The 27,691-nt window shown below is 30.1% G+C and overlaps 8 protein-coding genes, 1 long non-coding RNA gene and 1 pseudogene across 12 annotated transcripts; 3 read left to right on the top strand and 7 right to left on the bottom strand.

Annotated features, from left to right (window-relative positions):
• Positions 1-6,395: 6,395 nt before the first annotated feature.
• LOC128389804 (uncharacterized) lies at positions 6,396-8,365 on the bottom strand. 2 transcript variants are annotated; one of them, XM_053349432.1, is made up of 2 exons: positions 8,070-8,365; positions 6,396-7,780 (listed from the first exon to the last, which is right to left on the bottom strand). In XM_053349432.1, the coding sequence occupies exon 2, from the start codon at positions 7,767-7,769 to the stop codon at positions 6,933-6,935; it is 837 nt and encodes a 278-aa protein (XP_053205407.1). In that variant the 5' UTR covers positions 7,770-7,780; positions 8,070-8,365; the 3' UTR covers positions 6,396-6,932. The 2 variants fall into 2 exon arrangements, with proteins under 2 accessions (XP_053205407.1, XP_053205408.1); XM_053349433.1 differs by lacking the exon at positions 8,070-8,365 and adding an exon at positions 7,908-8,023.
• A 194-nt stretch (positions 8,366-8,559) lies between these two features.
• On the top strand, positions 8,560-11,767 carry LOC128389805 (uncharacterized). Of its 2 annotated transcripts, none has more exons than XR_008325506.1 (4): positions 8,560-8,712; positions 10,881-10,959; positions 11,341-11,546; positions 11,630-11,767. It is a non-coding gene; the product is annotated as an uncharacterized LOC128389805 (long non-coding RNA). The 2 variants fall into 2 exon arrangements; XR_008325507.1 differs by lacking the exon at positions 8,560-8,712 and adding an exon at positions 10,617-10,689.
• Positions 9,694-12,803, bottom strand: LOC128389802 (nuclear hormone receptor family member nhr-8-like; annotated as a pseudogene).
• A 2,669-nt stretch (positions 12,804-15,472) lies between these two features.
• On the bottom strand, positions 15,473-16,998 carry LOC128389963 (uncharacterized). The gene is made up of 3 exons (XM_053349622.1): positions 16,615-16,998; positions 16,058-16,432; positions 15,473-15,884 (listed from the first exon to the last, which is right to left on the bottom strand). Exons 1-3 carry the CDS (start codon positions 16,996-16,998, stop codon positions 15,735-15,737), a joined length of 909 nt encoding a protein of 302 aa, XP_053205597.1. The 3' UTR covers positions 15,473-15,734.
• Positions 16,999-18,080: 1,082 nt separating this feature from the next.
• Positions 18,081-19,828, bottom strand: LOC128389796 (hydroxysteroid dehydrogenase-like protein 2). Its single transcript, XM_053349424.1, has 3 exons — positions 19,639-19,828; positions 19,368-19,531; positions 18,081-19,267 (listed from the first exon to the last, which is right to left on the bottom strand). The coding sequence occupies exons 1-3, from the start codon at positions 19,650-19,652 to the stop codon at positions 18,207-18,209; spliced, it is 1,239 nt and encodes a 412-aa protein (XP_053205399.1). The 5' UTR covers positions 19,653-19,828; the 3' UTR covers positions 18,081-18,206.
• Positions 19,829-20,485: 657 nt separating this feature from the next.
• LOC128389799 (uncharacterized) lies at positions 20,486-22,251 on the top strand. The gene is made up of 2 exons (XM_053349428.1): positions 20,486-20,852; positions 21,010-22,251. Exons 1-2 carry the CDS (start codon positions 20,775-20,777, stop codon positions 21,469-21,471), a joined length of 540 nt encoding a protein of 179 aa, XP_053205403.1. The 5' UTR covers positions 20,486-20,774; the 3' UTR covers positions 21,472-22,251.
• Positions 21,885-23,101, bottom strand: LOC128389797 (uncharacterized). Its single transcript, XM_053349426.1, has 3 exons — positions 22,853-23,101; positions 22,331-22,702; positions 21,885-22,246 (listed from the first exon to the last, which is right to left on the bottom strand). The coding sequence occupies exons 1-3, from the start codon at positions 22,986-22,988 to the stop codon at positions 22,101-22,103; spliced, it is 654 nt and encodes a 217-aa protein (XP_053205401.1). The 5' UTR covers positions 22,989-23,101; the 3' UTR covers positions 21,885-22,100.
• Positions 23,081-24,123, top strand: LOC128389798 (exosome complex component CSL4-like). Its single transcript, XM_053349427.1, has 4 exons — positions 23,081-23,209; positions 23,285-23,403; positions 23,531-23,855; positions 23,939-24,123. Exons 1-4 carry the CDS (start codon positions 23,149-23,151, stop codon positions 24,070-24,072), a joined length of 639 nt encoding a protein of 212 aa, XP_053205402.1. The 5' UTR covers positions 23,081-23,148; the 3' UTR covers positions 24,073-24,123.
• A 143-nt stretch (positions 24,124-24,266) lies between these two features.
• Positions 24,267-25,850, bottom strand: LOC128389826 (transcription initiation factor TFIID subunit 8-like). 2 transcript variants are annotated; one of them, XM_053349460.1, is made up of 3 exons: positions 25,721-25,850; positions 25,091-25,657; positions 24,267-24,911 (listed from the first exon to the last, which is right to left on the bottom strand). In XM_053349460.1, the coding sequence occupies exons 2-3, from the start codon at positions 25,470-25,472 to the stop codon at positions 24,451-24,453; spliced, it is 843 nt and encodes a 280-aa protein (XP_053205435.1). In that variant the 5' UTR covers positions 25,473-25,657; positions 25,721-25,850; the 3' UTR covers positions 24,267-24,450. The 2 variants fall into 2 exon arrangements, with proteins under 2 accessions (XP_053205435.1, XP_053205436.1); XM_053349461.1 differs by having other exon boundaries at positions 25,091-25,584; positions 25,721-25,830.
• A 93-nt stretch (positions 25,851-25,943) lies between these two features.
• LOC128389825 (uncharacterized) lies at positions 25,944-27,234 on the bottom strand. Its single transcript, XM_053349459.1, has 2 exons — positions 26,976-27,234; positions 25,944-26,911 (listed from the first exon to the last, which is right to left on the bottom strand). Exons 1-2 carry the CDS (start codon positions 27,140-27,142, stop codon positions 25,969-25,971), a joined length of 1,110 nt encoding a protein of 369 aa, XP_053205434.1. The 5' UTR covers positions 27,143-27,234; the 3' UTR covers positions 25,944-25,968.
• Between the last annotated feature and the right edge of the window lie 457 nt (positions 27,235-27,691).

Below are 27,691 nucleotides of genomic sequence, written 5' to 3'. Positions count from 1 at the left end.
ATCTCAAAAACTAATCAACAACAATTAACTAACCAAATTAAAAGAAAAAGATAAACAATTAACTAACAATCTGTCAAAATATAAAAGTTAAAAATTTTTCCCCTTGAAAACTCAATGAGATTCAGTTAATCATTTACTGTTAATTGTCAACAATTTAGCTAACACAAAAACAAACATACCGAGAGCAATTAAAGTTCACTACAACTGGAAACGATTAAATCAAATTAATTATTACAGGTAATCATCATCATGATTAACAGGAGAGATCAGCAATTAACAATCAACATAAATTATATTAATCAAGCAACGAGAAAAACAAAATGAAAAGTAAATTTTAATCAAATTTGTCGTTATGATTTTAATCAATTTATGAACTGCAAATGATCAGTAAATTACTGTCCCTTATCATCAACAATCAAGAATCATAATCATAATTAATTTAGTAATAATAATGATCAAGTTTAAATGAGTTTCCTAAAAAAAAAATTTAAACTAAATTAAAAGGTAATAACGATAAATTGTTTGGTGAAATTCAAACAAATATTGAAATTTAATTTCTTGCTAATTAACCTTTTCCTTTATAAATATATTATTTAAAAGCTAATGACAATTAAATTAACCGAATCAAATTAGCGTGAAAATGAGCATTAATTATGTACATTAATGAAATGATTCATGAAACTAAATAAATTACGATGATGATAATTAAAAGGTAAATCAATAAATGAGCCTTTTAAATAATATTTTTTACTCCATGATGATGATGATAATTGTAACTGACAGTTAATGTAATCATTGATTACTTATGGTTAATCTGTTGAGATGAAAACATCATCATCATTATCATCATCATCATCATCATCATTTAGTAAGATATTATCATGATTATCATCACACCTTATCTCATATGATTTTCATCATTCTCTTCATGGGAAACATGCAACTCTCAATGGCCACACGCATTAGTTTTAAAATAATAGGATGATGATGATTATTATCATGAAGATATTAAGATGATGATGAAGATGATGTTGATCCTGAAAGTGGTGATCATCATCATCATCTCTCTGCCTCACTGACACCACATCTCAACAGGGTGTCCTAAATGATCCTCATATCATCTGATATCGACGAGTTCTAAACAAAGAAGAAACTTTTTCTTTTTAATTCCTTATTTACTTTCTTTCCCTTTCTTGTATCTCTCTCTTTTAATCTCTCTCACACTTAGAGAGTCACTTTTCCATCCTCATCATTTCCTGTTCCGATTATTACTTGTCTCCTACTCCTCCCATTTTGGATTATCTTTTCCATTTGTTACTCTAACTGTCACAAACCATGTCGAAAGTTAATCTCTTTCAGCATTTTGTTAATTTTCGAGTTTTTTTTTCTTCTTCAACTTCTTATTCCATTGAAACCAATTATAACTATTGTAATTATCATCATTGTCGTCTTATCATCACAGTAATTAAGTTTTTAAATTAGTTAAAAAAAGTTAAACACTATAATTGCCTCAATTTACAGATTCGAGGAGAAAAAAAGTTCTAATAAGATTATGAACACGACAAAACGGGTCGACCTTTAGGCTAACTGACCTTTCACTTTGACTGACCCTTAGCGTTTCATTTTGTAATTTAATTGTAACAAAGTTTCTTAAATTGTGATTAATTGTTTTGCCTTTTTGTTTGTTTGTTTGTTTTTCATTCACCGATAAATCAATTGATTGCAATTAACAACACAATCATTGGATTAACATTAATCATTATTCACTTTGTACTTTTTTTTATCATTATCATTATGGTCAAGTGAATGGTCAGTTGTGGTGAAAATTGTTTCAATGGTAAAAAGATTTACAAACTAATTGTACTTCAATTTGTCCAATTGATTTTTACCCAAGTTGATTAACCTGTTGATTGTTTCAAGGATTGATCATCCTAATTGTAATTTGATTAACTCGATGCCACACTTTGCAATTTAATCAGTTACATTATCTTTAGATGTCAAATTTTACCAATGTAATTGAAATGTGATCCTTAATTTCAATGATTTAAATTGCAAATTACAATAATTATTAATATATATATATAAATTGCAATTAACTTTGATTATCATGTTGTTGTGGTTCTGATGACAATCTTGTTAATTAGTAGCAATGATTTTGTTTTTGCTGCTCATTTCTTGATTTAATTTAATTGCAAAGGAAGCAAGAGCAAAAATCAACAGGTAAATTAAAACCTAAGGTTAATTGAAAACTCAGATAATCAAATGAAAAAAAATCTCACTAATCAAAACCTTCAGAGGATTAAGATAAATCATCTTAATCATTAATCAGATTCAAAGGTAATCAAATGAGAAACCCAAATGATTAGTTAAACTAATTCAAGTTACATATCATATTTTTGTTGACAGAATTAACTTTTTTTTTCTTGCAAAATTAAACATAATTAATATTAAATTTTATCGTAATTAATAGTTGATAAATGAGTACAATGATTAGTATGGACAACAATTTAATCTCAATCTCATCTAAAACAATTTAAAACATTGATTGTAATCAATTGAAAATGTTACAATTTGTTGATGATAAACTTTTTCCATTCGCGACTTTTGTTGATTGTTACAACTTATTAGAATTAGATTTGATTTGATTTTCATGTTTATCGTAATTTGATATTAATCAATCTAATTAATTATGCAAGAATTTTCAACAATTATAATTAAAATCAATCATTAATCAACTATAAATATATTTAATTTTGCTTTTTTAAATACTTTTAATAAGTTAATCCTATTAGGAAAAGGAAACTTTTTTTTACCTCAAAAATTAATTAACCATCAAAGTGATTAACATTTAATTTAGTGGATTAAGATTGTGATTGTGTCAATTTAAAGGTATTTAAACTGATATCTAAAGATTTTAGCAATTTAGTAAGTTAATTAACTGCATTGATTAACAATTTCCAAGCTAATTGTTAATTATTATTATGCAAATCCAACAAAATTAAAAAACTTATGATCAATATTGTTCATTATCAGATGTTAATTACCATTAATTGTTACCAATGATTAGTTGATCAATTGAGAAGGAGATATTTACAATCAATATATTTAATTGATCACAAATAGTAATTGTAATTAATGAAGTAATTAAATCATCAAATCAGATGATTTTCCTCCTCTTTTAATCATTACTATTAATCTAATTGTTATGACCAAAGGTAAAGTCGTACGTTAATATAACGTGTTAATAGTTAATTAAATGATAACCATTAACAATTAACTCACCGATAATTATATACAACTATCTAATCTCAAATTAATGGTCTTAATTAGTACTTTAAATATATTGAAAGTTCATCTTTGTTTGTTTTTACACTTAATTGTATGTTAATTGTTGTTGAAGATTAACAATTAACAATCAAGGGAAAAATATTTCCTATTCCAGTTAATTGAAAGGTAATCAAGAAACTAAATTTGTTTGCTAATAATTTATTTCAATTGATGATTGTGGTAACAATTTAACTCCCAATTGATATATAATAATAATGACGCTGTTAAATTGTGATAACAATTTAATAGATTAATCATCAAATTTGGATTTGCGGTTGGGTGAAAAAAAAGTAAACAATTTAAGTCAATTACTGGCCCATGTTAATGGCCCTTAATCAAATAGTAACTACATTTGGATAATTGTCCGAATCAAATTGTATTTCAATTGATTGTTGAATTAAATTATTCAATTCTCGTTTAAAATTAAAACTAATAAATGATAATACAAATTAAATCAAATATCTCACCTTATTATTATCATCGTCATTTTAAATAATCAAAGGTAATCAAAGTTTTTCTATTCCATGATTAAAATAAATCGTTACAATTTATGAATATTAACTTGATTGTGATTCATTGATAAATACAAATTTCTGGCCAATTAAATTAATAGTGAATGAAATTAGCTAAATTGTGATTATCTTTTCACTTTTGTAGCGTGTTAGTTTATGGTTTAGTGTAAAGGTGAAAACTTTTTTTTCTTTGATTGTTGATTGTTGATCGTTGATTGTTGATGATTAAATAGGATATTTTATCTTATTAGTTTCATTATCATCATTTACGTGACTGATTTATCCTGATGATTTACTAACAATCAATGGTGATAACCCTTCATATTAACTGGTCCATTAAACAAGCTCCTTTAATCATCATCCATGTTATCATTAAATTGTTTGCTAATCATTTTTTTCAGTTTAAATTGTTGATAAAAACTTTTTGATTGTTTGTTTTGTTTTGCTCGTTTTTTTCATCATCATGATTTAAGTTAACAATTTGATCAATAATTTGATTTTTTTTCGTATTTGCTACCTTTTGTTGTTACTATTCCTATGATTATCTGTTGATTGTTGTCGCTAAATTGTTATTATTATTAACAATTTGTACCAAGTTAATCAGTTTTTGATTGAACACTTAATCAAATAACCAAACATGTTCATCTTTTTTTTTCTTCATCACTATTAATTGCTTGGTAATTGGAATTGAACATTATCAACATGATATACTTTGATTGTTAGACAAATTGCTAAGTTGGTGCTTTTTATTGTTGCTAATTTGATCATCGATTAGTTAACAATTTAGTTGAACAGTTGATTATTCAATTGAATGGTTTTCCTTTCATCATATTTAAAGTCTCCTCATGATTATAAGTGATTAAGTCACTCAAATTTATTCATTCATTTCTGGGAAATTCAGTGTTTATTTTTACATCTCTTAATTGTTAATCAAACTTTTCCAAATCAAATTAAAACTAATTGCAATCAATTGATTGAGTGTTAACAACGCAACAAATGGCTCCATCTACTGAGAGTAGCAATCAACTTGCTAACATTAATTTCTTGAGGAAAACTAAATTGAAAGTTAATTAACTTAATGATCAACAATTGAATCACTGATCAATCAGGTTAGAGTGAAAGTAAATTGTATCAAATTTAAATCAATTATTGATCATCTCGATGACGAAATGTTTGTTTAGTTAATTTGAATGAATTGTGAAATTATCATGACCTTTTTTTTATTATTCTGGTTAATCATTCATTAAGTTTGTTAGTAATTAACTTTTCCGTTTTAGAACCAATTTGAGTTTAATTGTCACAATTAGTTGATAGCAGGAAAAAAAGACGAAAAAAAAATTAAATTTAACTAATATCATTAACGACGATGAAATCAAATGCAAACAATTAACACCCTGAGTATAACAATCAACTAATTACTATTATTATGATTTAACAAGTTGTGAAACTTTCTTGTTGATCAGCATATCAAAATTTAATCACAATTAGTTTATTATCATTATCACTAATCATTAAGGTGATCAAGATGATTATTTAAATTGCTGTTCTGGGATTTTTGAGTCACAACAATTAAAATAATTTATCTCAAAGGTAAAACCAATCGATGGAATTTTTTCATTATTATTAATTCAATTGAATTAAATTAAATTTTCATGATGAAAATATTAAATTCTAACCATAATTACATAACAATTAACTGATTACAAGTTTTGGAAAAGTTAATTTTCTTGTTAATAACTTTTTTCACCATTAAAACATTTGACCAAAGTTAATTGTTGTCGAAAGGTAAGTTAATTGTAAACACTAATTGTATTATTCAAATTAATCTGTCACAATGAAAGATTTAAGTGAAAGTGATTAATTTTTGATTTATGATCAACAATTAACAGACAAAGTTAAGTTACTTTGATTTGGTTAAACTTAATCCCGACAGTTAATTGTATTCAGATTAATCAACAATCAACCGTGATAATTATTTCATATCAATCATTAATTTTTTAGATAATCAACTTGATTTAATGAAGGAAAAAACATTTTAATTACAATTGGATTGATCTTTCATTGTAATAATAAACTAATCAAAAGTAACAACAAACAATTAGCTGGCAATTAATTGATTCTCTGATCAAAATTTCAAATGATTTCCAAATCAAATTGTTGACATTTAATTAAATTTGTTACATTGTTTTGAAATTTAAATTGATTTTTGTTCATCAAGCTTCGTGATTAGTTAATTGTTGAACAATTGAATAAGTTGTTAACAATAATTAACAATTTAACTTGGGTAAGTTTGTCTTATTCTGGTTAATTGTTGTTATATATTTGATTAGATTCTGAATTGAAATAGTTAATTTTTTTTGATTGTTTCCTTTTACATAACAGTTAATGATTCGGTTAACAAGCTAATTGTTTTGCTCATTAATTGGTTAATTGTTATGCTTCACTTAACTCTCGGTCTAAATCATCATCTTTCATTTTCCGGTAAAAATTGATTAAGTTAATACAACTCAATCAAATCAACAACTTTCGTTTTTGATTAAATACCAACAATCAACGTTAAGGTTAATATTTTTCTGCATATTAATAGGATAATATTATATTGCAGTTTTTTTGTATACATAATATTAGGATAAATGGTTCAATCAAATTGTATGTATTGATTAGTGGGTAACAATTAAGATAATAATATGATTACAATATTAATACTGATTTTGTTTTTGGTTAATAAAAGGTTAAGAATAAATTTAAAATAGTTAATTGGTTAAGATAATTGGATATTGAAATTAAATGGATTAGGGATAATCCTTGTAACAACCGTTGGAGTTAAGATTGTGATTTGTGCTCACGACGATATTGATGGCATTTTTTTTCGTCATCAAAGTTTGATAATTAGTTGTCTTCTTGTTACGTTTTGATGTGAATTTAGATTCAGTTAATCAGTTCGATGGTTAATATTGAACAAGATTTAGTGGAGTAATTGGATCCAAGAACCATTCGATTGATTGGCCTTTTCTTGAGATATTCTGGTTATATATAAGATTTTAACAGGTCATGGCGATGGGGAAAGTGGTTTAGTCCAAAATGTTGTGGCATTTAATAAGTGTCAACGATGGTACATTTCGACTCGTCAACAAGGTAAGGTTTTAAATTTTCCAAAATGTTTCGAATTTCAGTTTCGTCAAGGCTTAGTTTCATCTCTTTCATGGGCTTTGCATCCTTGGGGATTCGTCGATAGTTTTGCTTAGAAAAGATACTTGTACCAAGGAAATCGGGTAAATTAGCGGCTGGAATAAAGTCTAGAATAGTTTTCGAATCAACAAATTGTAAACCACCAAGACTGGTCATCATTCGACCAAACATTCTAACCATAATTGATGCACCGTAAATCAGCATGTATCGTAATCCAAGAGGATAATATGTTGAGATGATGGTGTTTGCTTCTTGTAACCAGGATGCATTGATCTGTGAATAATCAGAACCAGAGATATCAACCACTAAACCCCAAGAGGCAACACGTTCACTACAACTGTCAATCTGATCAATATTGTAAATAAGAAGATTTCGAATGATATTAGTTAAATCGGTTAGTTTCATTAAAATGTTACCACGAATGTAGAGGACATTATTTTCTCGATAATCAGGTAGAAACTTGAAAACTGGTGATAGATTATAAATTTCACGAGGTATTTCCAATGGATTAAATTTGTTGACACGATTTTCTTTCTTCCAAGAAAGAAATTGTTTTAAACTCTCCAATCCTTTAACTGGTCCATTCTCGTTTGCCAAAATGAATCGTTTAACAGCCCAATCATTGTTCATCACCTTCTTATAATCAACTTGTTCACAAATTCCAGGATCATCATCATATTCCTCATCAAACCACATTCGAAGGTCAACGACTTCTTCACTTATAGTTTTTCTTTGTTTCATATTTGATTAAACTGGAAATTACAGAGACAAACAGGCAAATACACACACACAAAAAAAAAGAAAAGACGAAGAAATTAATATATAATGTTGATGGAATTAAATTAGCATCCAAAATGGTGGAAAGTAAAAAGAACAAACCTGGTCAAGAGAAAAGAAAAGAACAAAAAAGTGATTAAAGAAAATGGAAGAAGAAGAGAATAGAATTTCATTCAAAGAGTAAGAGTTTTACTCTCTGATTTATTAGCAACACACAGAAGTGGAAGTTAACCAGGAAAGGTACACATGAAGTTAATTAATTACCTGATTTAATTAAATTAAAATGAATCACAAAAGAAAACTGTTGTTAAGATGTGAGTTGTTCCTTAGCAAACAACAAAATGTTTACTGTTTATATTGAGCTGATGTTAATCAAGGCGACGACTTATTAGCCTTGCAAACGAGTGAGTGAGAAAAAATGAGGAAAAAACTTTAATCATCATCGTTTTGTTGATGATTAATTTAAACAACTGATTGTTGGAAAAGAATAGAATAAAATTAATTATAATTGTAATTTAAATTGGAAGAGATTTTGTTTTTTCCATGAGAACATGTTGCCAACTATTGAAAAGAGAAAATTAAAAATCAAATCGAGAGGGAAAAAAGAAAATGCGAAAGAGGAGAAAAAAGTGTAGACAGAGAAAAGAATTGGAGGTTTGTTCAAACTGGTTCAATTTTCTAATGGAAGCTGATTGATTTGGATGAACGAATAAATTTATTCTTATTTGACTAATCAATTATTTCGTATTTAATTGTTAATTGTTTGAATTACTTTCCAATCAATAATTAATCTAAAAATCTTTTCAATTTTGTTCCTTTACAAATAACAAGTGACAACAAGTGAAAGAAACGACAACAAGTCAATGGATATTCATCATTCTCATTGTGTTTTTGTTCAATTAATTGGGTGAGTAGATTGAATTTTCATCTCTTCTTTCAATTGTAATTAATTGTCTTCATTAATTAGCTGATATTTGATTAATGTGTTGCTTTCTTTCTCTCTCTCTCGATTGTTTAATTGTGATTGATGGTTTTCTGTAAATGCAAATCATTGAGTTAGGCCTAAGCTCTTTGTCTTGTTGCTAAGCGCTAATGAGTTATTGATATGAGACTTTTTCTCCACCTAATTTTTAATTCTGATTGATTTTCAACAATTAAGGTTAATTATTTATTTGTGTATAAATTTCCTGATGATTGAAGCTCTTCAGAGACAGATTGACATGTATTAATCTGATTTTCCACCATTAACATTCAAATTAGTTTTGTGATGATTGTTGTTTATTTATTATTGTGACAGTTTTTTAGTGAGAACAATTAAAAACCTTTTCTATTGTGTTTATTAATCATTTGATTTTCATCTATTTAGCTTTTGTACAATTTCAGTGAGACAATTGATTGATTTGAGTTATCATGATTTGATTATATCTGATTATTTAAAAATCACTCAAAAAAAAGAGAAGCTAAAAAATATATGAAATGATCAATTGATTTGACATTTTATGTATAAATATTTAATTGTTATTGAGATTTGAGACAATTAAAAGTGGATTAATTAGTTTCTAATATCAGGGCGATTAACTTTTCAACCAATTTAATGAACCAGAATAATTCAAATTAAATGTATTGTCTTTTGTATTGTTAGAATACATTTTTGATATTTGGAAGGCAATCAAATCTAATTGATGTCAATTCTTGGTTCATAATTAATTGATTATCAATATAATGAATAGAAATTCATTGGAAATCAATTAATCTCCACCCAGTAAACTCACATGGAAATATTAATTGTGATAATCTCCATTGAGATTGAGAAGCAAAATTCAATCGTAGGTCTACTATTGACAATAATAAGAACACAATTTAAGATAATGTGACACTCTGATGTTGATGAAATTGTAATTGTTTTAATTGTTTCTTTGTTTGATTGACAAGAAGTAAACATGGTAAACCAGAGAGGAGTAAAATACACATAATTAACAGTCGCAATTTAGATTGTTTAAAGTTGTTCCAGACATACGGTAAGTGATTAGATTGTCACTTATCCAAAGGAGATCAGCTTATTACAATTAATCGTTCTAGCAGTTTGAGAGTTTGTTGATAATCAGAGGGAAAAGTTTGGTGACAATATGAACATCATTCCAATCAATCAGCTTTAATACAGGTGAAATTTACTAAGTATAATTAGAGTCTATTTAGAGGTGCAATGGATAGAAGAAAGAAAAGATCACTTTGACTTCGGGTCGGAGAAAGAGAGAAAGTTGATTGTGTCACCATTTAACCTGGAATAAAGATCTCTGTTTGAATCGATCATATAATTTGTCCTGTTTTGTTTTCCATGGATTCAACCATCTTGACTGTAGAAAAGAGAGAGACAGATAGACAGACAAAATCGCCCAAGTACCACAATTCAAAAGCGATCAAAGGCCAAAAAATACGTGAGAAAAATGTAATAACGTAATAATCCTATAAATAGACAAAGAGAAAAAAAAATAACATGAAGATCTATAAGAGAAGTAATAGAAAAAAACGATTGACACCTTAAGTAGAACAGTTAAACTGCCACCGAACCTAAACAGGTCAAACATCAAAGGTGAGATTTAATTGTTTGCAACTTACGTTTGTATCATTTAACCATGGTGATGATTAGATTTTTTATCGGCAAGGCAAGTCCAATGTGAACGGAATCAAGAAGGGCAATCATTTGTTTCCTTAACGATTGGATCTCTTCAATTTTACATCAAACGGTAAAGATAATCGGAAGCATCACAAGGCGATTCACAGGCAACTTCCAGGTATCTTTTAAAGATAAATGTAACCATATTGTTCACATCTAAAAGAACAAAAAGAGAGAGAGAGAAAAGTAAATTAATCAACAAACTTTAAGGTAAAAGAAAACTGAATCAATTTAGTTAACCAAACAGCAACCACAACGAAAGCAAAACAAAACTGATCGCCTTAGAGTCTCGATTATCCCACAAGGGGCAGATTAATCTCTTTGGTAATTGTTTGAAATGAATTAGTTTTATTGATTATTTTCTATTTTGTCTAAACAATTAAATTAAATTTTCTAATCAGATCAATTAAATGGTTCACTTAAACTTCAATCGTGTATTTGTTGTCTCAGTCTAAGCTTTTTGGATGGATACGTTTACCTGTAAGTGTTTTTTACTCATTAATCAACTTTTCTTTTCTTACAATTAGTCAATTGTGTTTTATTTTAAATTGCTCTTCGTGATCAATATTAATTATATTCACTTTCTTCACCTTCAATTTGAGTTAAACAATTAAACCTTTTTTTTAAAGGTAAAAGATACTCTTTGGTTGAATTGTGTTTATACATTTTCCTTTACTTTTAAGAGTTAAAGTTAATACAATGTTACTAATTGTTAACAATTTAGTTTACTGATTACTCTTTGGTTTTACCACTTCTTACGCTTTGTAAACCTAATTAAATCCCTTTAATTGCTATTAACTATCAATTCTCACAACAACAACAACAATTTTGTTCCTTGTTTATATTTTACTCACCTAATAGAGTCGCTGAATTTTAAATTTGGCAAATCAGGATTAAAAATGACGATTAAATAAATTATCGCTGCCGCTGTAAGGTCATTTCTCCATCGGTCAGGATACGTTTGGATAATATTGACAATATTATCATGTAGAATTGGATCCAATCGGTAAATTTCCCTCCTATCAACTTTTTTACCTGAGGCCTTAAATATTGTCAAGAAACAAAAGGTAAAGTAAACATTTTAATCTCTCTCGGTCTAATTAATGACTATAATTAGTGATATTTATCTTTCCACTTCTCTTCATATCAGAACTTGTTAACTAATTGGCCTAAGAGTTACAAAGGAAAATAGAAATGAAAATAAATGTTAACACTCACGTTCCAACTATCGGTTAGATGATCGTAGGTGATGATACTCTTCATGGCGATTGTATCAAAAAAGACATTGGTTAACAGGGTAACCTTATCTTCAATGTGTAACCTCCTGTAGGCCCGGACTTTGGAACAGGTATTGACAAATTTAGCGGTACAAACATCAGGCCCGATACTTGTGGTACACAGAGCGACGTCATGGAAAGCGGCCACCGCCTCTTTAATTGCCAACGATTGGAATTCATCTAAAGCTATTTGAGTAGCCAAGAATTCTGATTTAAGACTTAATGGTGAATAATAAGCTTCTAGAATTTTCTTTGCAACACTCGCTTTCCAAGGTTCATTGGTTTTCGAATGAGGTGTATTCACTTTGATTGCTGGTCTAAATTCTGTACTCGTAGGAGCTGAAAAATTGGCCTGATTATCGTTAGATTGAGAATAAGCTGGTTGAATCTGTGGAAAATTACTCTCAGGTTGATATGATGAAGGTCGTGATGTTGATGGTGAATATGAAACCGGTGAATTGGCTATTGAGGAAGTATAAGAAGAGAAACAAGGAGACGAAGATGTGGTTGGTGAACTGGCGACAAAAGTTGAGGCCAAAAGTTGATCTAAGGTATCGATCATTGAATTTGATGGATAAGCATCATAACCTTGATTGTTATAAAATGGAGGTGAAAATTGTGTTGGCTGCTCATGAAATCCAACGTTCGTATCCAAAAATTGATTGAAATCATATCGATCATCCATATTATGATCACCACCTTCATTAGTTGGCAGCGTTTCCGGGTAATTAAGGTGATCTTTGAGTGTTTCATCATCAGGGAAAAGAGCATTAAGTAAACTCTCGACACTGGATGAACAAAGTGAGGAAAAGGGAGGTAATGATGACGACGAAGGTCCAGCTATTTCTTGGTCCATTTTCGATTAATGTGATTCTCTTCTAATTGAAATTCTATTCTCGGCAATAATGATGGTACAGTGGTGACTTGTTATGATTAGCAACTATAAATCAATTATCGTTTTAATCATTTAACGAACCACATTAATCAAAATGAAAACAAAAATTGATACATTGGAAGAAGACGCAATAACAGTTAACTAATTGCTGATAAAAACTGGATGTTTATTACTTTGAAGAAGGAAAAACAAAGGAAATCAATTCTAGAAACTTAATTGTAATTGTATTTACACATTAATTATAATTGGTGATGATGAATAAAAAACATTGTCAGCACATCATCAGACATTTTTCCAGGTTTGATTGACTCTCTCTCTCTCTCTCTTCATTATCTTCATTCTCACTCTCCCTTTTCATAGTCTCTTACATTTCTCCCTCTATCATTTTTTTCTGGTCTTTATTTCTCCCTCACTCATTACTACTCCATAATAATAACATATCTCACTCTCATTCTCTCTCAACAATTACTCCACCTTTAACATCTACATGTAAATGCTCTCACTCTCTCACTTTGTCTTTATCCTTATCTCTCAATTAACTCTCCTCCATTTGCAACATCGAAGGTAAATTCATTAATTGTTACAATACATTGATTCATTTCTCTCTCTCTCTCTCTCTCTCTCTCTCTCTCTCTCTCTCTCTCCTTGTTGAATTTGATCTGATCTCTCTTATCCAACTCCTCCTCTCTCGTATCAAAATATTATATTATTATATTAATAGTTTTTTCAATCTCCTCTCATAGTTTTAATTATATCGTTATGATTTCCTTTTTTCTGCTCTTTTTGATAACATTTTATATCCATTGATATTTAAGATGCCAGGTAATAAGCGATAGAAACTTGTTTATTTATCTTATATGTATTAGTTTCTAATGGCTTAAGTGTTAATCTATAAATGTCCTGAATATTATTATTACACCGAGAACAAATTGTCAATCAACAACTCTTGATTCTTGATTGGATTTTAATACTAACATAAGCTGATTTGATATACATTATTTAGCTATTAATTTATTATCAAAGAAAAAAAAAATTATCTCTGATTGTTACTTTATTATCTGGATGGGAAAGTTAATGAAGGAAATGCCAATATAAAGGTAACACAAAGAGTCGCAAGCGAAGTGACAAATGATGAGGAGATTATGAAGAGATTAGCGAAAGTTATTCCAATATCATATCGACCCATTCGATATATCATCAATGAGACCTAATTATTAATAATAGGAAGAGAGAAACAATAGTTAATTGTTACAATTATTATTATCTTTGTTTATGATAACCTTTAAAAATGGCTCTTTTCCCATTAATTGCTTACCAGGAAAGTTAATTATTTTGGGAACAATTAACTTCCATCAGCATGTTAATCTTGTTTTCGTGTTTAAAATTTTCTTTCTTTCTTTTCTTATTAATTAAGCTTAATCATGATGATTAATTTACTCTGGATTCATTATCAAGAATGAACTTTAATCTATTGTATTGATTGACAGTAAAATCAAAATCCACTTGAGATAAGTAATTAAATTAATCTATTTTAATTTCTCAAGTGATTTATCAATTAATCTCAATGTACAAGAGAAAAAAAAATTAGATGATCTGATCGAAAATGATTTAGCATCTTCAAGAACTCTAAATGTTTTATTAGAACAATTTTATTTCTATAAAGTCGCTGACGAATGATTTACCTCTTCGTAGTATCGGGAAAGTCCTTCGACGATTGAAATTTTATAAACTTTATCGAAACACTTTGAGGCCAAATTGTTTATTGTGATAGCACTAACGGTGGTCATTAGTGTACCCGTGATGCTGATAATCAAAATATATAAGGCGACAAATATTTCGACGATCGTTACACTCAGATAGATTAATCGGTAAAGGCTAATAAGGTTATCGGTATTAGAGTACAATAAGTAACGATGATAAAATAACGGATAAAATGGTCGACAGTTTGAGTTAATTCAATTCCATGGCAGTGTAACTTTCGAATTGATTTAATCTTCTCATCTAAAGGTCCAGGTTCGATGATAAGATTATCAATCATTGAGTTGACACGAACGAAAATCGCTTGAACGTGAAAGATCAATTTTAAGGCGAAATCGAAGACCAAATTGAGTAAACATGAGATGATTAAGACGGAGAAAATTTCAAAATGGGCTTAGTCCGGAAGATGCACGAACTTTGGTAAATTTTATTACAATCGTTTTCGTTGAGATCGGCCTGGACAAATGGAGCTAAAATTAAGCTGAAAACGATGTAAGTGACAATTATGATTCGAGCTTTACTCACTTTTCTATTGATAAAATTTCGAGTTTCCAGATTATCATTCAAGCCCGTTTTGGACCAAGTTTCGTTAAATTGAATAATAAGTTTCCATTCACAGCCAAAGACGATGTAAAAATTGGACAAAGTTTGTAACAAGGTCGTAAATAGCCTTATAATATAAATATTAAGATCGCCACTTCTCTGGTAGCTCAGGTAATTTGCATAAATTTCGTAGCCACCGAATAAAATTGTCGAACACAATACAAGTACCTTAATCACGATGGTCATCTTTGTCTTTTTACCGAAGAAGAAGATAAACAAATTCAGATTTTGATCTCATTCTGAGACAAAATTGATCTAAATAAATTTCTTTGGTCATTTCTTTTTAGAACTTCTAATCATAAACAATTAAAGGTAAATCATCAAGTTCCAATATTAAATATCAATGAGAAAATGAAACTCGAAAAGTTCTGAGATTGAAGTTCGAGGCCCATGAACAAGATATTTGCTTTCTATCAATTTCTGATAAGGTTTACTAAGTGATTATTTGGTGATATTAAATTTCCAGCAATTAACTTGAAATCAAATTGATGTCAATTTCAATTTAATCAAAACAAAAAATTAACAATCAGCTATTAGTGTAACGATTAAGTTTACGATTAATGTATTGATCAATTAAGGATTAAGTCAATACTTTAATTTCTTGAATGGTGATAATTTGATTTTAATTTTCTTCTTTAATTGTGTTTTAATGTAATTGCCTCTTTGTTTAGGTACTTGAGAATACACTGAGAATCAACTAATTGTTGATAATCTTTTAATCATTATTGAGTTTTGAATGTTGACGGAAATGCCAATATAAAGGTAACACAAAGTGTCGCAAGTGAAGTGACAAATGATGAAGAAATGATGAAGAGATTAGCGAAACTTATTCCAATATCATATCGACCCATACGGTACATCATCAGTGAGACCTAATTGTAAGTAAACAAATGATTAAACGATTGTCGAATCTGATAATAAACTTTCAACAGAGTAACTTAATTGTTACCAATCAAAGTTCAGTTTAGTTTATCTTTATTTGATTAACTGAATCTCTGATTTTCTGGTCTTACGATTTTGACTTGATTGGTGATTGTCAATTTACCTCTTTGTAGTAGCCTGGGCATCCATTGACAAACGAAAGCTCGTAAACTTTATCGAAACACTTTGAGGCCAAATTGTTTATCTCAACAGCGCTAAAAGTAACGATAACTGTTGCCGAAATACCGATGACCAAGACACCTAACGATGTGAACCGATCAAGTATCGTATCAGACTCATAAATTAATCGGTAAAGTCCAAGCAAAATGACCGGTACGATGATACAATAGATTCCGATGATGAGATAAAATATGAAAAGGTCAACAAGTCGAGTCAATTCTCGGCCATAATAATGTAATCGTCGAATTGATCTGAGCTTTTCACAGAGCACCAACTTCGTTAGGTAATTGTCCCAATTTACGATCGACTGCAATAAAAACTGCTTGAATATGAATCGAAAGTAAACTTAGAAAGTCGATAATCATACTGATCAACATCAATTGGATTAAATTGTCCACAAAAACATAAAACATCTTGATACTGGAAATATAAGTAAATCGATTGAAATCGAAATTAAGTAAAGCGGTTATACTTGCACTCGAAGTACAGAATAAGATGAACACGATTCAAATTTTCGTCTTTTCGATTAATATAATTTCGAGTCTCCGAATCATCTTGTAGATCAGTTTTCGACCAAATTTCGACGAACTCAACAATCAAATCCCATTTGCACACGACGAGTATACAAATAAACGAGTAAATATGTTCCAATGAGGCCAAAACGAGGATAACGTTTGAATCTAAATTGCCGCTGGTCAGATAGTAATTAGCATAACGATAGAGCGAATCTCCTTGTCGGAGAATCGCCAAGAAAAAGATCACTTTAATCAAAGCGGTCGATTTGGTCTTTTTGTAAACAAAAAGCATAAGAAAATTGGAGATTAATTTTTCCTCTTGATCATTTGCCAATTTATTGATCGACGATGAGGAAAATTCAATGGTCATAATTAAGTTAATTGTTATTCAATCATTTAACTGTTATGATCGAATGTTAAACAATTAGTAGTTTATCTCTTTGAAATCTAATAATTAGATTTCACCTTAGACTCTGATCAATTGCTCAGAACTTTTGTTAAATGAATCAGAACTTTTTTAATGGAAAAACCATAAAGATAATCTAATCATGATAACAATTGTGCTTGGCAATTAGTTGGTTGCATTAAATTGTGAATGAAACCAAAAATCAATAAGATTATAATTGGTTAACAATGGTGTTTAGAAAATGTTTAAATCTCAGTTTAGGATTAGGATTATTTGAATTAATCGTCGTTGTTGTTGTTGAGTAAACTAACAGCCAAATGGATTAGAATGATTATGAAAAGAAGGATAATTAGAGCAAATTTTAATTGATGTTCCTCCATTTCGGCTAATACTGGCTCGAGAAATAATCTTCGAGTGTCGGATATTCTCTGTTCGACAACTTCGGGACTTGGACTACTTCGAGTTGAATCAGTTGTTGAGTTCGGGGAGCCGGAAGGTGATGAAGGTGGAGTTGATTTGGCTGAACTTAAAGACGAAACCAAATCAATCATGTATTTAAGAGCAGCGGGTGTTGTTGATTGAATTTGGTTTATCTGCTCGGGTGTCGGAGCTTCGACCCATTGGCCTTTTCCTATTATATCGGCCAATTCGTCAGGAACATTTCGGTTCACTAGTGTTGTCCTTCGGCGATTACCTGCTTTTAATTTCGATCGACGGGTCACTTTGGGTGAATCATTTTCAACCCAAAGAAGATCTTCTCTGTTTCGAAGTTCGTTAACATTTCGTTCGCCTTCAGATGATTCGTTACTCTTGGAAATACTTTTCTCTTCCTTTGATTTGTAATCCTTAAAATTTGGTGTCTTTGGCATTTTAACTTAATCACAAACGAATTGGAATCACAATCAAAGTTATTGATAAAAGACAAAAATATTCCAGTTAATTGTTTCCTTTTACAACAATTTTCCCTAATATTTTACAATAGAATCCTTTATGTTTTGTGTTTAACTGCTTTTGGAAAGCAATTAAACTTTTTAGTACAAAATGTATTATAATTGTTGAAAAAATGTTTATAAAATAATTTTTGTTAAGGTTACAATTTTCATCTGTGTTCACATTAATAATTGATAATAATTGGATTGATTAGGAAGATGAATATAACGTTTAGAGAATAATCAAAGTTTTGCTTTGATTTGGACAAACAATTTCTCTAGTTTCATGGCTACCGAAATGTTTCCCTTGATCTTTAGTTTACCGGCCATAAAAGCGTTTGTTGCCTTGATATCACCTTTGGCCATTTTGTAGAAAGTATCTTCATCGGTGATAAGGGTAACATCGGGATTTCCTGAAGGATTATCATTTTGATTGACGACAATTGGTCTACTCTCATGAGCATCAACGATCCAATTTTTACCAGATATTTGGAAAAATAGAAGAGCATTAATTTGACTCTTTAAATTGTCATCAAGTAAATTTTTAATCCCATTGAAAACCTTATCCACCTTAAAGACTCCACTGGTGGCTGATGGTTTAGCCTGATCACCAAAATTTTCAGGAATATCTTCACCCTCATAATATTCATCGGGTAAGAAAAAGTCCAACATTAACTTTTCACCGGGAACCTCAGCGTATTGATCAAAATTGGTGACACCTTCTTGTTTAAGGAAAGTTTCATCAACAACAAATTGACCTGTAAATTGTTCAGGTGATTTGGTTAAAATACCATAAGCAGCATCAGCAAGAATATCCGGTTTTCTGCAAATTTTTTTCACTTCAGGTCCTTCGGTAATCACATTCATAGCCGCTGTCCAAATAGCAGTTCTAGGCCACAAAGCGTTAACGGCAATCTTATCGTCTCGAAATTCTTCCGACATTCCTAGGACACACATTGACATTCCATACTTGGCCATAGTATATGCAACATGAGGTTTGAACCATCGTGAATTCATTACCAAAGGTGGACTCAAATTCAAGATGTGAGCATGATTGGATTTCTTTAGATGTGGAATAGCCGTTTTAGAGGTAACAAAGGTACCCCGAGTATTAATAGAATGCATTAGATCATATCTTTTCATATCGGTCACTTCTGTTGGGGTTAAATTGATTGCACTGGCATTGTTGATGAGAATATCAAGTCCACCAAACTTAGCAACAGTCTTTTCAATGGCATCTTTGACTTGATCCTCATATCTAATGTCAACTTGAAGAGGTAAACATTTACCACCAGCTTCCTCAACTGTTCAATGTAAAATGTGAGAAAGGAGAAATAAGAAACAAACCATATTAAAACTGAATAAAAAGGGAACATGATTGCATTGACAGAATAAACAAATTACCTTCTTTAGCAGCAGTATAAATGGTTCCTGGTAATTTAGGATGGGGATCAACCGTTTTAGCAGCAATCGCTACATTACAACCATCTTTGGCCAATTTAAGAGCAATAGCTTTACCAATACCTCTACTGGCACCAGTGATAAAAGCTGTACGACCAGCTAATTTACTGTAACAAGAAGAAAAAGGTGAAACAGTGATTAGAAAAATCCCAAAAATCAAATTAAACAATTACCTTGAAGGAAATAGGAATAGAAAAACAAAAATAATACTTACCCTGTGTTGATCATTTTGATAGAAACCAAACAGAGAAGAGGAGAAATAAAATAGAATAAGAATTTTGTTTCACTCAAATGAAAAGGCAAACAATTAATCTACTAATGAATAACTTAGACAATCAATTCTAATCACATAGAAAATCAACAAGAATCAAAGATCAGTTTTAAAAAAAGAAAACAAGTTTACATGACAACTTGTTGAGAGAATAACTTTCAACATGAACCGAGTTTGCACTTTTCTAAAGAAACCCCGGTTCATTCAATTCTCTTAGATGGTAAAGCTTTTTTCTTCTAATAATCATTAGTTAATTATGGAAAATTTAACTGATCCAAATGAGAGAAAAAATGAATTTTTAATTATTCATTCAAAAATATAACCAAATTCATTTTAACATGAAATGTTTAACACATTTACATGAATATTTTGTAACAATTAGTTAATTACTGATTAGTGATTCTCCAAATCTTATAGCACTCAATTGTACTTACAATTAGATTAGATTTTCACTTAACCTTTGATTTAATTGCGATAATTTAATTGAAAGACCAGTCACTTTCTGTAGTCACAATTTTAACAATAAAATGTTGAAACAGAAACAAACAATAAGATGATCAAAATGAAAGATTTTCACTTACCTCTTTTAATCCCATTTGAAGATTAATTGTTAATCAGTCCAGCAGAGAACTTAATTAGTAGAATTGATTCAAAAAAGAACAAAAAATTAAATGTAATCATTTGATTCTAATTAAATTAAATTGGAAGCTTATAATTGCAAAGAGGAAAAGGTTAGAGTTTCCAAGCGAACAAAAAGAAAGAGAAAAAAATTCTATTCTAAACTCTTTCTTCGTTCCAACTGTTAGTGCGACAGAGAAAAAGATCGGTCACTTTTGTTTTGTTCCTCATTTGGTCTTCATCTTTTGTTTTGATTACTTTGTGTCTCTTTTAATTTTTATTCGGGCAAATTATTGTTAATTAAGAGAATTGATTGCTTGATATGAGAATTTGGTAACGAGAAGATTGGAACGATCATTTGAATAGTTGTAGTGAGAAAGAAAAGTGAATCAATTGTTGATTGTCTCTTGTTTAGTTGCAACAGTTAATTCTAGTCGATTAACTAAATAATCTCCATCATCATGGTGAATAATTCTAGTGAAACTGTTAATCAACCTTCGGGTAAACAGTTGATTGCCACCATATTGAATCTTAAATCGGTAAGTGGATTCACTTTCATTTGGTTGATTTACTTGATTGTGTCGTCACATTGATTGTGTTGGTGTCTTTTTCTCTTGTCGTTTAATTTGTCTTTTTTTACATAAGTTCTTCTAATTTAAGTTTATGTTTGTTCTATTCTCTTTTTTTTTCTTAAAGGAAAATCGACTTTATAAGTGTTTGAATAAGGTGAAAGATGAAATTGTTAAAGCGAAAATTCAATATACCGAAGAGGTTAAGAAAGAAAATCTATCTCATGAAGCTACTTTCTTAGCAAACGAAAAAATAATTTCTGGACAAAAGAACGTCATTGATGATTTAAATAAACAAGTGGAGAGCCTGAACAAACAATTAGCTACGACTAAATCATCGATTGATGATAGATCTAAATCAGTGGAAACACATCAAAGTACAATCCAAAAACTTTCGTTTAACCTGAAAGAAGCCCAGAAATATATTGACGATCAAAATTACGCCATTGACCAGTTGAGGAAAAGGTTATCGGACTGTAAGAATGACCATGAAAATCATAAAAAAGCTTTAAAAGAAAGATTCTTGGAGAGGATTGAAAAAGCCAAAGAAGAGATGGAAGTGGAACGGAAAAGTCGACCCAGAAATTGATGCAAACACGGGAATTTTATGATGCCGAAGGGAGAGATCTCAGAAGGAAAATCGATCAACTGAAAGACGAATTGGATCTCTTGAGGAGAGCCGATTTTAATAGACCCACTCAATCAACCAGCCGAGGAAAAGGTCGTAAAAGGCCAACATCTACTACCAGAGATTCTGCCGGTACTAAAGCTACTCCAAATAAAAGAAAAGGACGACCAACTATAAACAAGACAAATCGATTTCCTGAAGTCGATTCTTCGACAATAATTGACGATGACGACTTGGAATCGGAGTCCAGACCAAAAGCACAGCAAAAAGCACCGGTAGCCGATTCTTTATTCCCAGATACTCAGAATGACCGATCACCTTCACCAATAATTTGGTTATCTCAACCAAATTACAAAGAGGAATCAGATACAGAGTAATCGAGAGGGAGAATTTTTTTATTTTCTCTTATATTTTTTTACATTTTACTATATTGAAACACTGAAAAGTTGAATAATCGCCTCTGAAGGGATATTCATATATATATAGACAACTTTATCACTTTAAAAGAAAAAATTATCTCCCAGCTCAGCATTAAACCGGAAGAAAAGTTACAAAGATGAAACATTTTGAGTCGTGGAAAATATTGGAAATTATGATTGAAGCCGATTGATTATTAGTTTACGAACTCTAACCAGAAAACCGATCAAGTTAATTTGTCCCGATTTAAGATTACTGTTGATAAACTCTTCGATTTTTTTAAATTCCTCTTCCAGATCTTTGAAATCAGTTTCCAAAACTATATAAGAAAATTGTATGAGAAAAAATGAACCAAAACCAATTAAACACTTTGAAATTTTTGCATAATAATCAATATACTTACTATTAATTTCAACCAAACTGGATTTAAAGGTAATACTGTAAAACTTATCAGGATCAACAGGATCGACTTGTGATAAACTAACTTTATAAGTTCCAATATAAGAATCGGGTGATTCATTTTCCAAGTTAATCACTTGAAAATCAAGACCAACATTTCCAAGGAAATTAAAAACAGATGAGATGAGAGCTTTTCTCGCCTGCTCTTGTTTAACCTTCTCCTCATATTTTTCCGTTGATCGAACAATCCGATTCTCTAATTGTTCATAAGATTTACTATATTGTGAGACACTGTCCTGTTTAACTTTAATCTCTTTCTCCAATTTTGTACATTCATCTCGTAATGATTTAAGAGTTTTAACTTCATCTCTCATCTCTACCATTTAGAAAACCAAACAAAGAAATCACAAGAGACAGAAACAAAGAGAAAACTAGAGTAAATTAATCACAAATCGCAAAATACATTAATTGTTGATTGAAATGAGAAGAAAAAAAAATTCTAAATCAAATTAAATTGTTTACTCACTTTGTTCAATTTCATGTTGCATTGTATTCTTGCTCTTGCTGAGAAACTTTGGTGGAAGAAGATTTTCCCTGACATTTTCCAGCTTGGAACAAAATTCTGCAGCATCGGACACAATTGAATCATACGAATCAGTCATTATTTAAATGAGAGAAAATTAAAAAACAATTAAAAATAAATAAGAAAAGAAAGAAAAGTTGACAAAAAAAAGAGAAATTAAAATGTAAACAGTTTTTGAATTTTCGCCGTTAATTTGATTGGAACAACAATCGATGTATCGATAGAATCACGTGATTCTCATGTCTGGTTTTCCATTTGAGAAAAGAAAACAATTTTTTTCTAAAATGTTTTGTGTTCCAGGTTAGTTAATTTGGTTTAATTCTTTTGCTTTTTATTTTTAAATTGATTGTTGTTTCTTCTTTATTTTCTATCAAGGTGATCGATTGAGTGTCGCCGATGAGAAAAATCTAGGTGGTAGAGGAACGTTTATCAAAGGATCTTATATTTATGCTGCTCTTGCTGGTAAAGTTAATGTTAACCAAAATGAAGAAATGGTTTGTTAATTTTTCTTTTCTTTTATTTTCTTTTGTTTTGTTTTTTTTCCTTTTTAATTGTTTCATTTTTTGTTTATTTTCGATTTTGTTTTTCCTTCTTTTCTTGTCTTTTCTCATTTTGGTGTAGAATATTGTTGAAGTTGTTTCTTGTGGTGGTATCACTCGGAAAGTCCCTTTGACTGGTGATATTGTTACATGTCAAATAGATAAAGTCACTTCAACTCAATGTAAATGTTTAATTCAATGTATAGCTGATGTTATGTTGAAAAGACCCTTCAAAGCGATTATTAGAAAAGAGGATGTTCGTGAAACAGATAAAGATAATGTCGATTTGTATTCCTGTTTTCGACCTGGAGATTTAATTATATGTAAAATTATTGGTCTTTCCGATTTTGGTTATCTCTTGACAACAGCTTCTAATGAGTTTGGTGTTGTTACTGCAAGTGAAAATGGTAATACTTTCAAATGTTAATCACTAATTAACTCTTATACTAACAATTCAAACTAATTTCTGTGGTTTAACTCCAATTTTCAGGTATTTTAATGGTTCCAGTATCTTGGACAGAGATGATTTGTCCTGAAACAAAAGTGAAAGAACCTCGAAAAGTAGCCCAATTAACTAAAAGTACCAAAGAAAAGTCAAAAGCTCCAATCGTTAAATTAGATTAAATCGAATTGAATAGTTGGGATTTATATTGTTAACAACTCTATTACTAGAGAGCTAAACAAATCAACGACTATTGAATCTCTCACGACAAGATTCATGTAAATATGAATCAATTTCATTAACAAAATATTGATTATCTCCATTCAAACACGAATTTATGCAACGAATGATTTAATTCAAGTTATGGAATCAAAAATTTGACTGGTCACAACTATCAGAGGATTTTAATTGTGTAGAAATGGACTCATTTAGTTCTTTATAAGGTGATCTTAAGAATTGTGTAACCGTAAATTTTACAAAATGGTTCAGTTATTAAGGCATGAAGAGAAATAGAAGAAAAAAACACATTTTCTCAAATGTTTCAAGTTGATTTAGTTTGGTCAAGAAGACGAAGCATTGTACAACTTGGGTTCTCTTAAATATGGATTGTCAAGAACTTCTGCTTCTTGTGGAGGATTTTCACTTGTAGCATTTGCTGAATTAGCTTCCGTTTCACCTCCTTGAGCTTCACCAGAAGTTGATGGTTTGTTAAGAGACGATTTTCTTGGTGATTCTTTATCTTCCGTTGTGTCTTCATCTTCATCCTCAAATATCTGATCTTTTGGTAAAAGAGCTTCTAGATAAACGTTTGATTTTAATTTAGGTTCAATTAATGGATAAAGATTAGATAATTGTTCATCGGGAAAAAGTGAATGAGATACTGCATTTTCTCCGGTTTTAGCCATAAATCTAGTTAACGCTCTTTCAACATCTCGCTTTTGAGTAGCCGATTTCTCTCTAATTGCTTCATACTCAGTCACCGGTTGTTTATATGTTGGCGTCCTAATATAAGCATGAGCATCTGTTGAATATAAGGCAGAGAAAAAGAGATACATTAGTAATTTAACCTGTGAATGACCAATTCAATTAGCTTAAAGCCAAACCGATAAAAATAGCTGAGAGTAAAAATGATTTCCCGCGTAAAAATTATGAGCACAATCGGAATTTTTTCTCAACAACTTTCCAAGAAACGATGATTACCTGGAAATGATGGAAAATAATCTGGAATATAAGGTGGCAGTGGTTTCTTATCACCCGCTTGTAATATTTTAGGCATTGGTTGACTAGGTGCTTTCCCTGGCGGTGGTAACACAATCCGTTCTGATCTTTTAGCATAATCAGGAATACCGTCTGACCTAATACCAAGGCAAACAAGTGCTATATCAATATCGGCAACATTGGGCTCGGTTCGTCCACCATGTTCACAGTATTGGCGGCTTGTTCGTCCAATTTCACAAATAAGTGATTGCAACATTTCCAGTAAAGTTTCAACTGCAGGTCTTTCAGCATAAGCGAAACCATTTTCATGACAAATAGCACAAATAGATGAGAATAAAATTTTCCTTCTAACTGAGCCTTCCATCACACCTCAGTAAAAAGCTTAACCGGAGTAACCTCTATCCAAAATCCTTTTGCACTCAAATAAAATGTAAACCAAGAGATGACAACAAAATAATCAAAGCGATTAAATTAACCTTAACCACCGATGAAAACAAAAACAAAAAAAGCGGTACCAAGAAAATGAGTTGATTGAATCACAATATAAATCTAAGAGAAATTATTAGAAAAAGAAGAATTAAAATGAAACCAAGTAAAGACCAAATGACTTACCTGTTGTTGGAAATCATTTAACCTCGAAATAGTTAACAATCAATATTGAAAAGCTTCACAATTAACGGAACAATTTAGACGAACAATTGGAAATGAAATTTAAAAATTTTCTTTCTCATCGATAGTAAAGAGTAACTATGGTAACGAGATGTTTTCTCTTCAAAAGAAAAGCGCGATATTCAAATAGATTTTGGAATAATTTTTTTTTCGAAAATAAAATCAATTGTTTAGAGAATAAATTTTCAAATTTATTTATTAGATTTCTTTTTTCTTGGAGCTTGTTTGATTTTTTTGAACTTTTTTCTCTTCTCTTTTTTTCGACCAGATGATGGTAAGACTGTTGTCTTTGGTTCACAGAAGGGAATCTCTTCATCTAATTGATATTCATCTTTTGTTAATGATGATTTAACTGTGAACAAAGATTTTCCAATTTTCTGTAATTTCTTTTCGCTCATTTCAACATCTCCAGTCCAAGGAAGGATTAATTGAATGTCACGGAAATAAAATCGAGGAGGAAAATGGTTAACTTGATGGTCTATGTTGATAAAATCATCCATTTTCTTTTCACTTTCATCGAGATTTGTTGTTGATGTTGGTAAATCAATTTCCTCTCTTGGAATATAAAAATTATCTTCTGGTGGAAAGTCAAACACAAATTCTGGCTTATAAGTATCAACTATTTCCATATCTTCAGTGTTTGAATGTAAACACGGATTTAATTCACTTTTATCACTAAAAGATAATCCTGGTTGTTGGAGGAATATTTTAAACAACGAATGGCACAAAGAGGTTGATTCTTTTACTTTCTCGGTGAAAGCATAACAGGATAATTTAGACATTTTCAAAATATCACCAATTTGATTAAGATTCTTGGATAATAGAAAGGGAACATTAAACTCTTTACAAAGATCATATAATGTCGCTTGAATATGAACCGTCAATGGATCACAAGCAACAACACCGATTAACTGTTTTTTTTGAATTTTCTTGATTATCTCAGTTAAACCGAAAACAATTTCATCTCTAAGTGGATTTCTAGGCTTAGGAATAGGCAAATTAACTCGATCAGTCGATTCTTTATCCTCACCAATAGTAAAAATTGGTTCTTCAATTTCAATTTCAATTTCTTTTTCTTTAGATTTTTCTTCCTGCTCTTTTTCTTTGGCTTTTCCTTTTTCCTTTTTCTTTACACTGTAAAAAGAGAATGAAAATTATCAATAACAACTAATAGAATAAAATTTTTATCCATACAAACCTTTTAGCAATACAAGTAAGTTCAGGATGATTAACAATTAGATTGGAAAAAAAATTGATCATTTCTTTTCCATCTGAAGGTTTTAAACCAGAAACAACTTTATCCGATTGTCCATTGAGAAAAGTTATTCTTCTAACTTTCTTCTCTTGGTCACCTTTTTTACCCATGATTAATTTATCAGTAACCGATTAACAATTAAACCAACTAATTAAAAACAATCAACCACAAGAAGTAACTAACCACATGCAAAGAACATCTGTTGATCGGATCCAAGAGAATCTAATCCGATATTTGGATCTGATACTTTTCTCATTTTCGAAATTTTTTTTTTAATTTCATTTAAAGTTTTAATTGTTTCGAAAATCTATTCCAGTAATTTTCGTTTAATTTTCTTTGGAACAATATTGGGTAAGACGATAAGAGTGTTTTTCAGCTCAACATATTCAATTTTCAGCTAATTTTTTTTTTCGTCTTGCAGTTCGGTTTGATTGTCTCAGGCCCTCCGGGCCATCCTTTGACCATAATGACCCTTAATAGTCAAGACCTAACCTAACCTAATTTAAAAAACCACAATCAATATAACAATTAAGTCCATTGCAATATGTAGCTGAACTTTAAGTCGAAAAAAAAAATTAGCTTTAAGTGAAAATGTCGAGCTGACAAACACTCGTATCGTTTTACCAAAAATTCAATATTGATCAGAAATTCTGATCCAG

This window comes from Panonychus citri, unplaced genomic scaffold, assembly GCF_014898815.1.
Source record: "Panonychus citri isolate SS breed McGregor unplaced genomic scaffold, ASM1489881v1 Contig00111, whole genome shotgun sequence".
NCBI classification, from domain to species: domain Eukaryota; kingdom Metazoa; phylum Arthropoda; class Arachnida; order Trombidiformes; family Tetranychidae; genus Panonychus; species Panonychus citri.
Note: the sequence above shows the minus strand (reverse complement) of the source record. Positions and strands in the feature narration are given on the sequence as shown.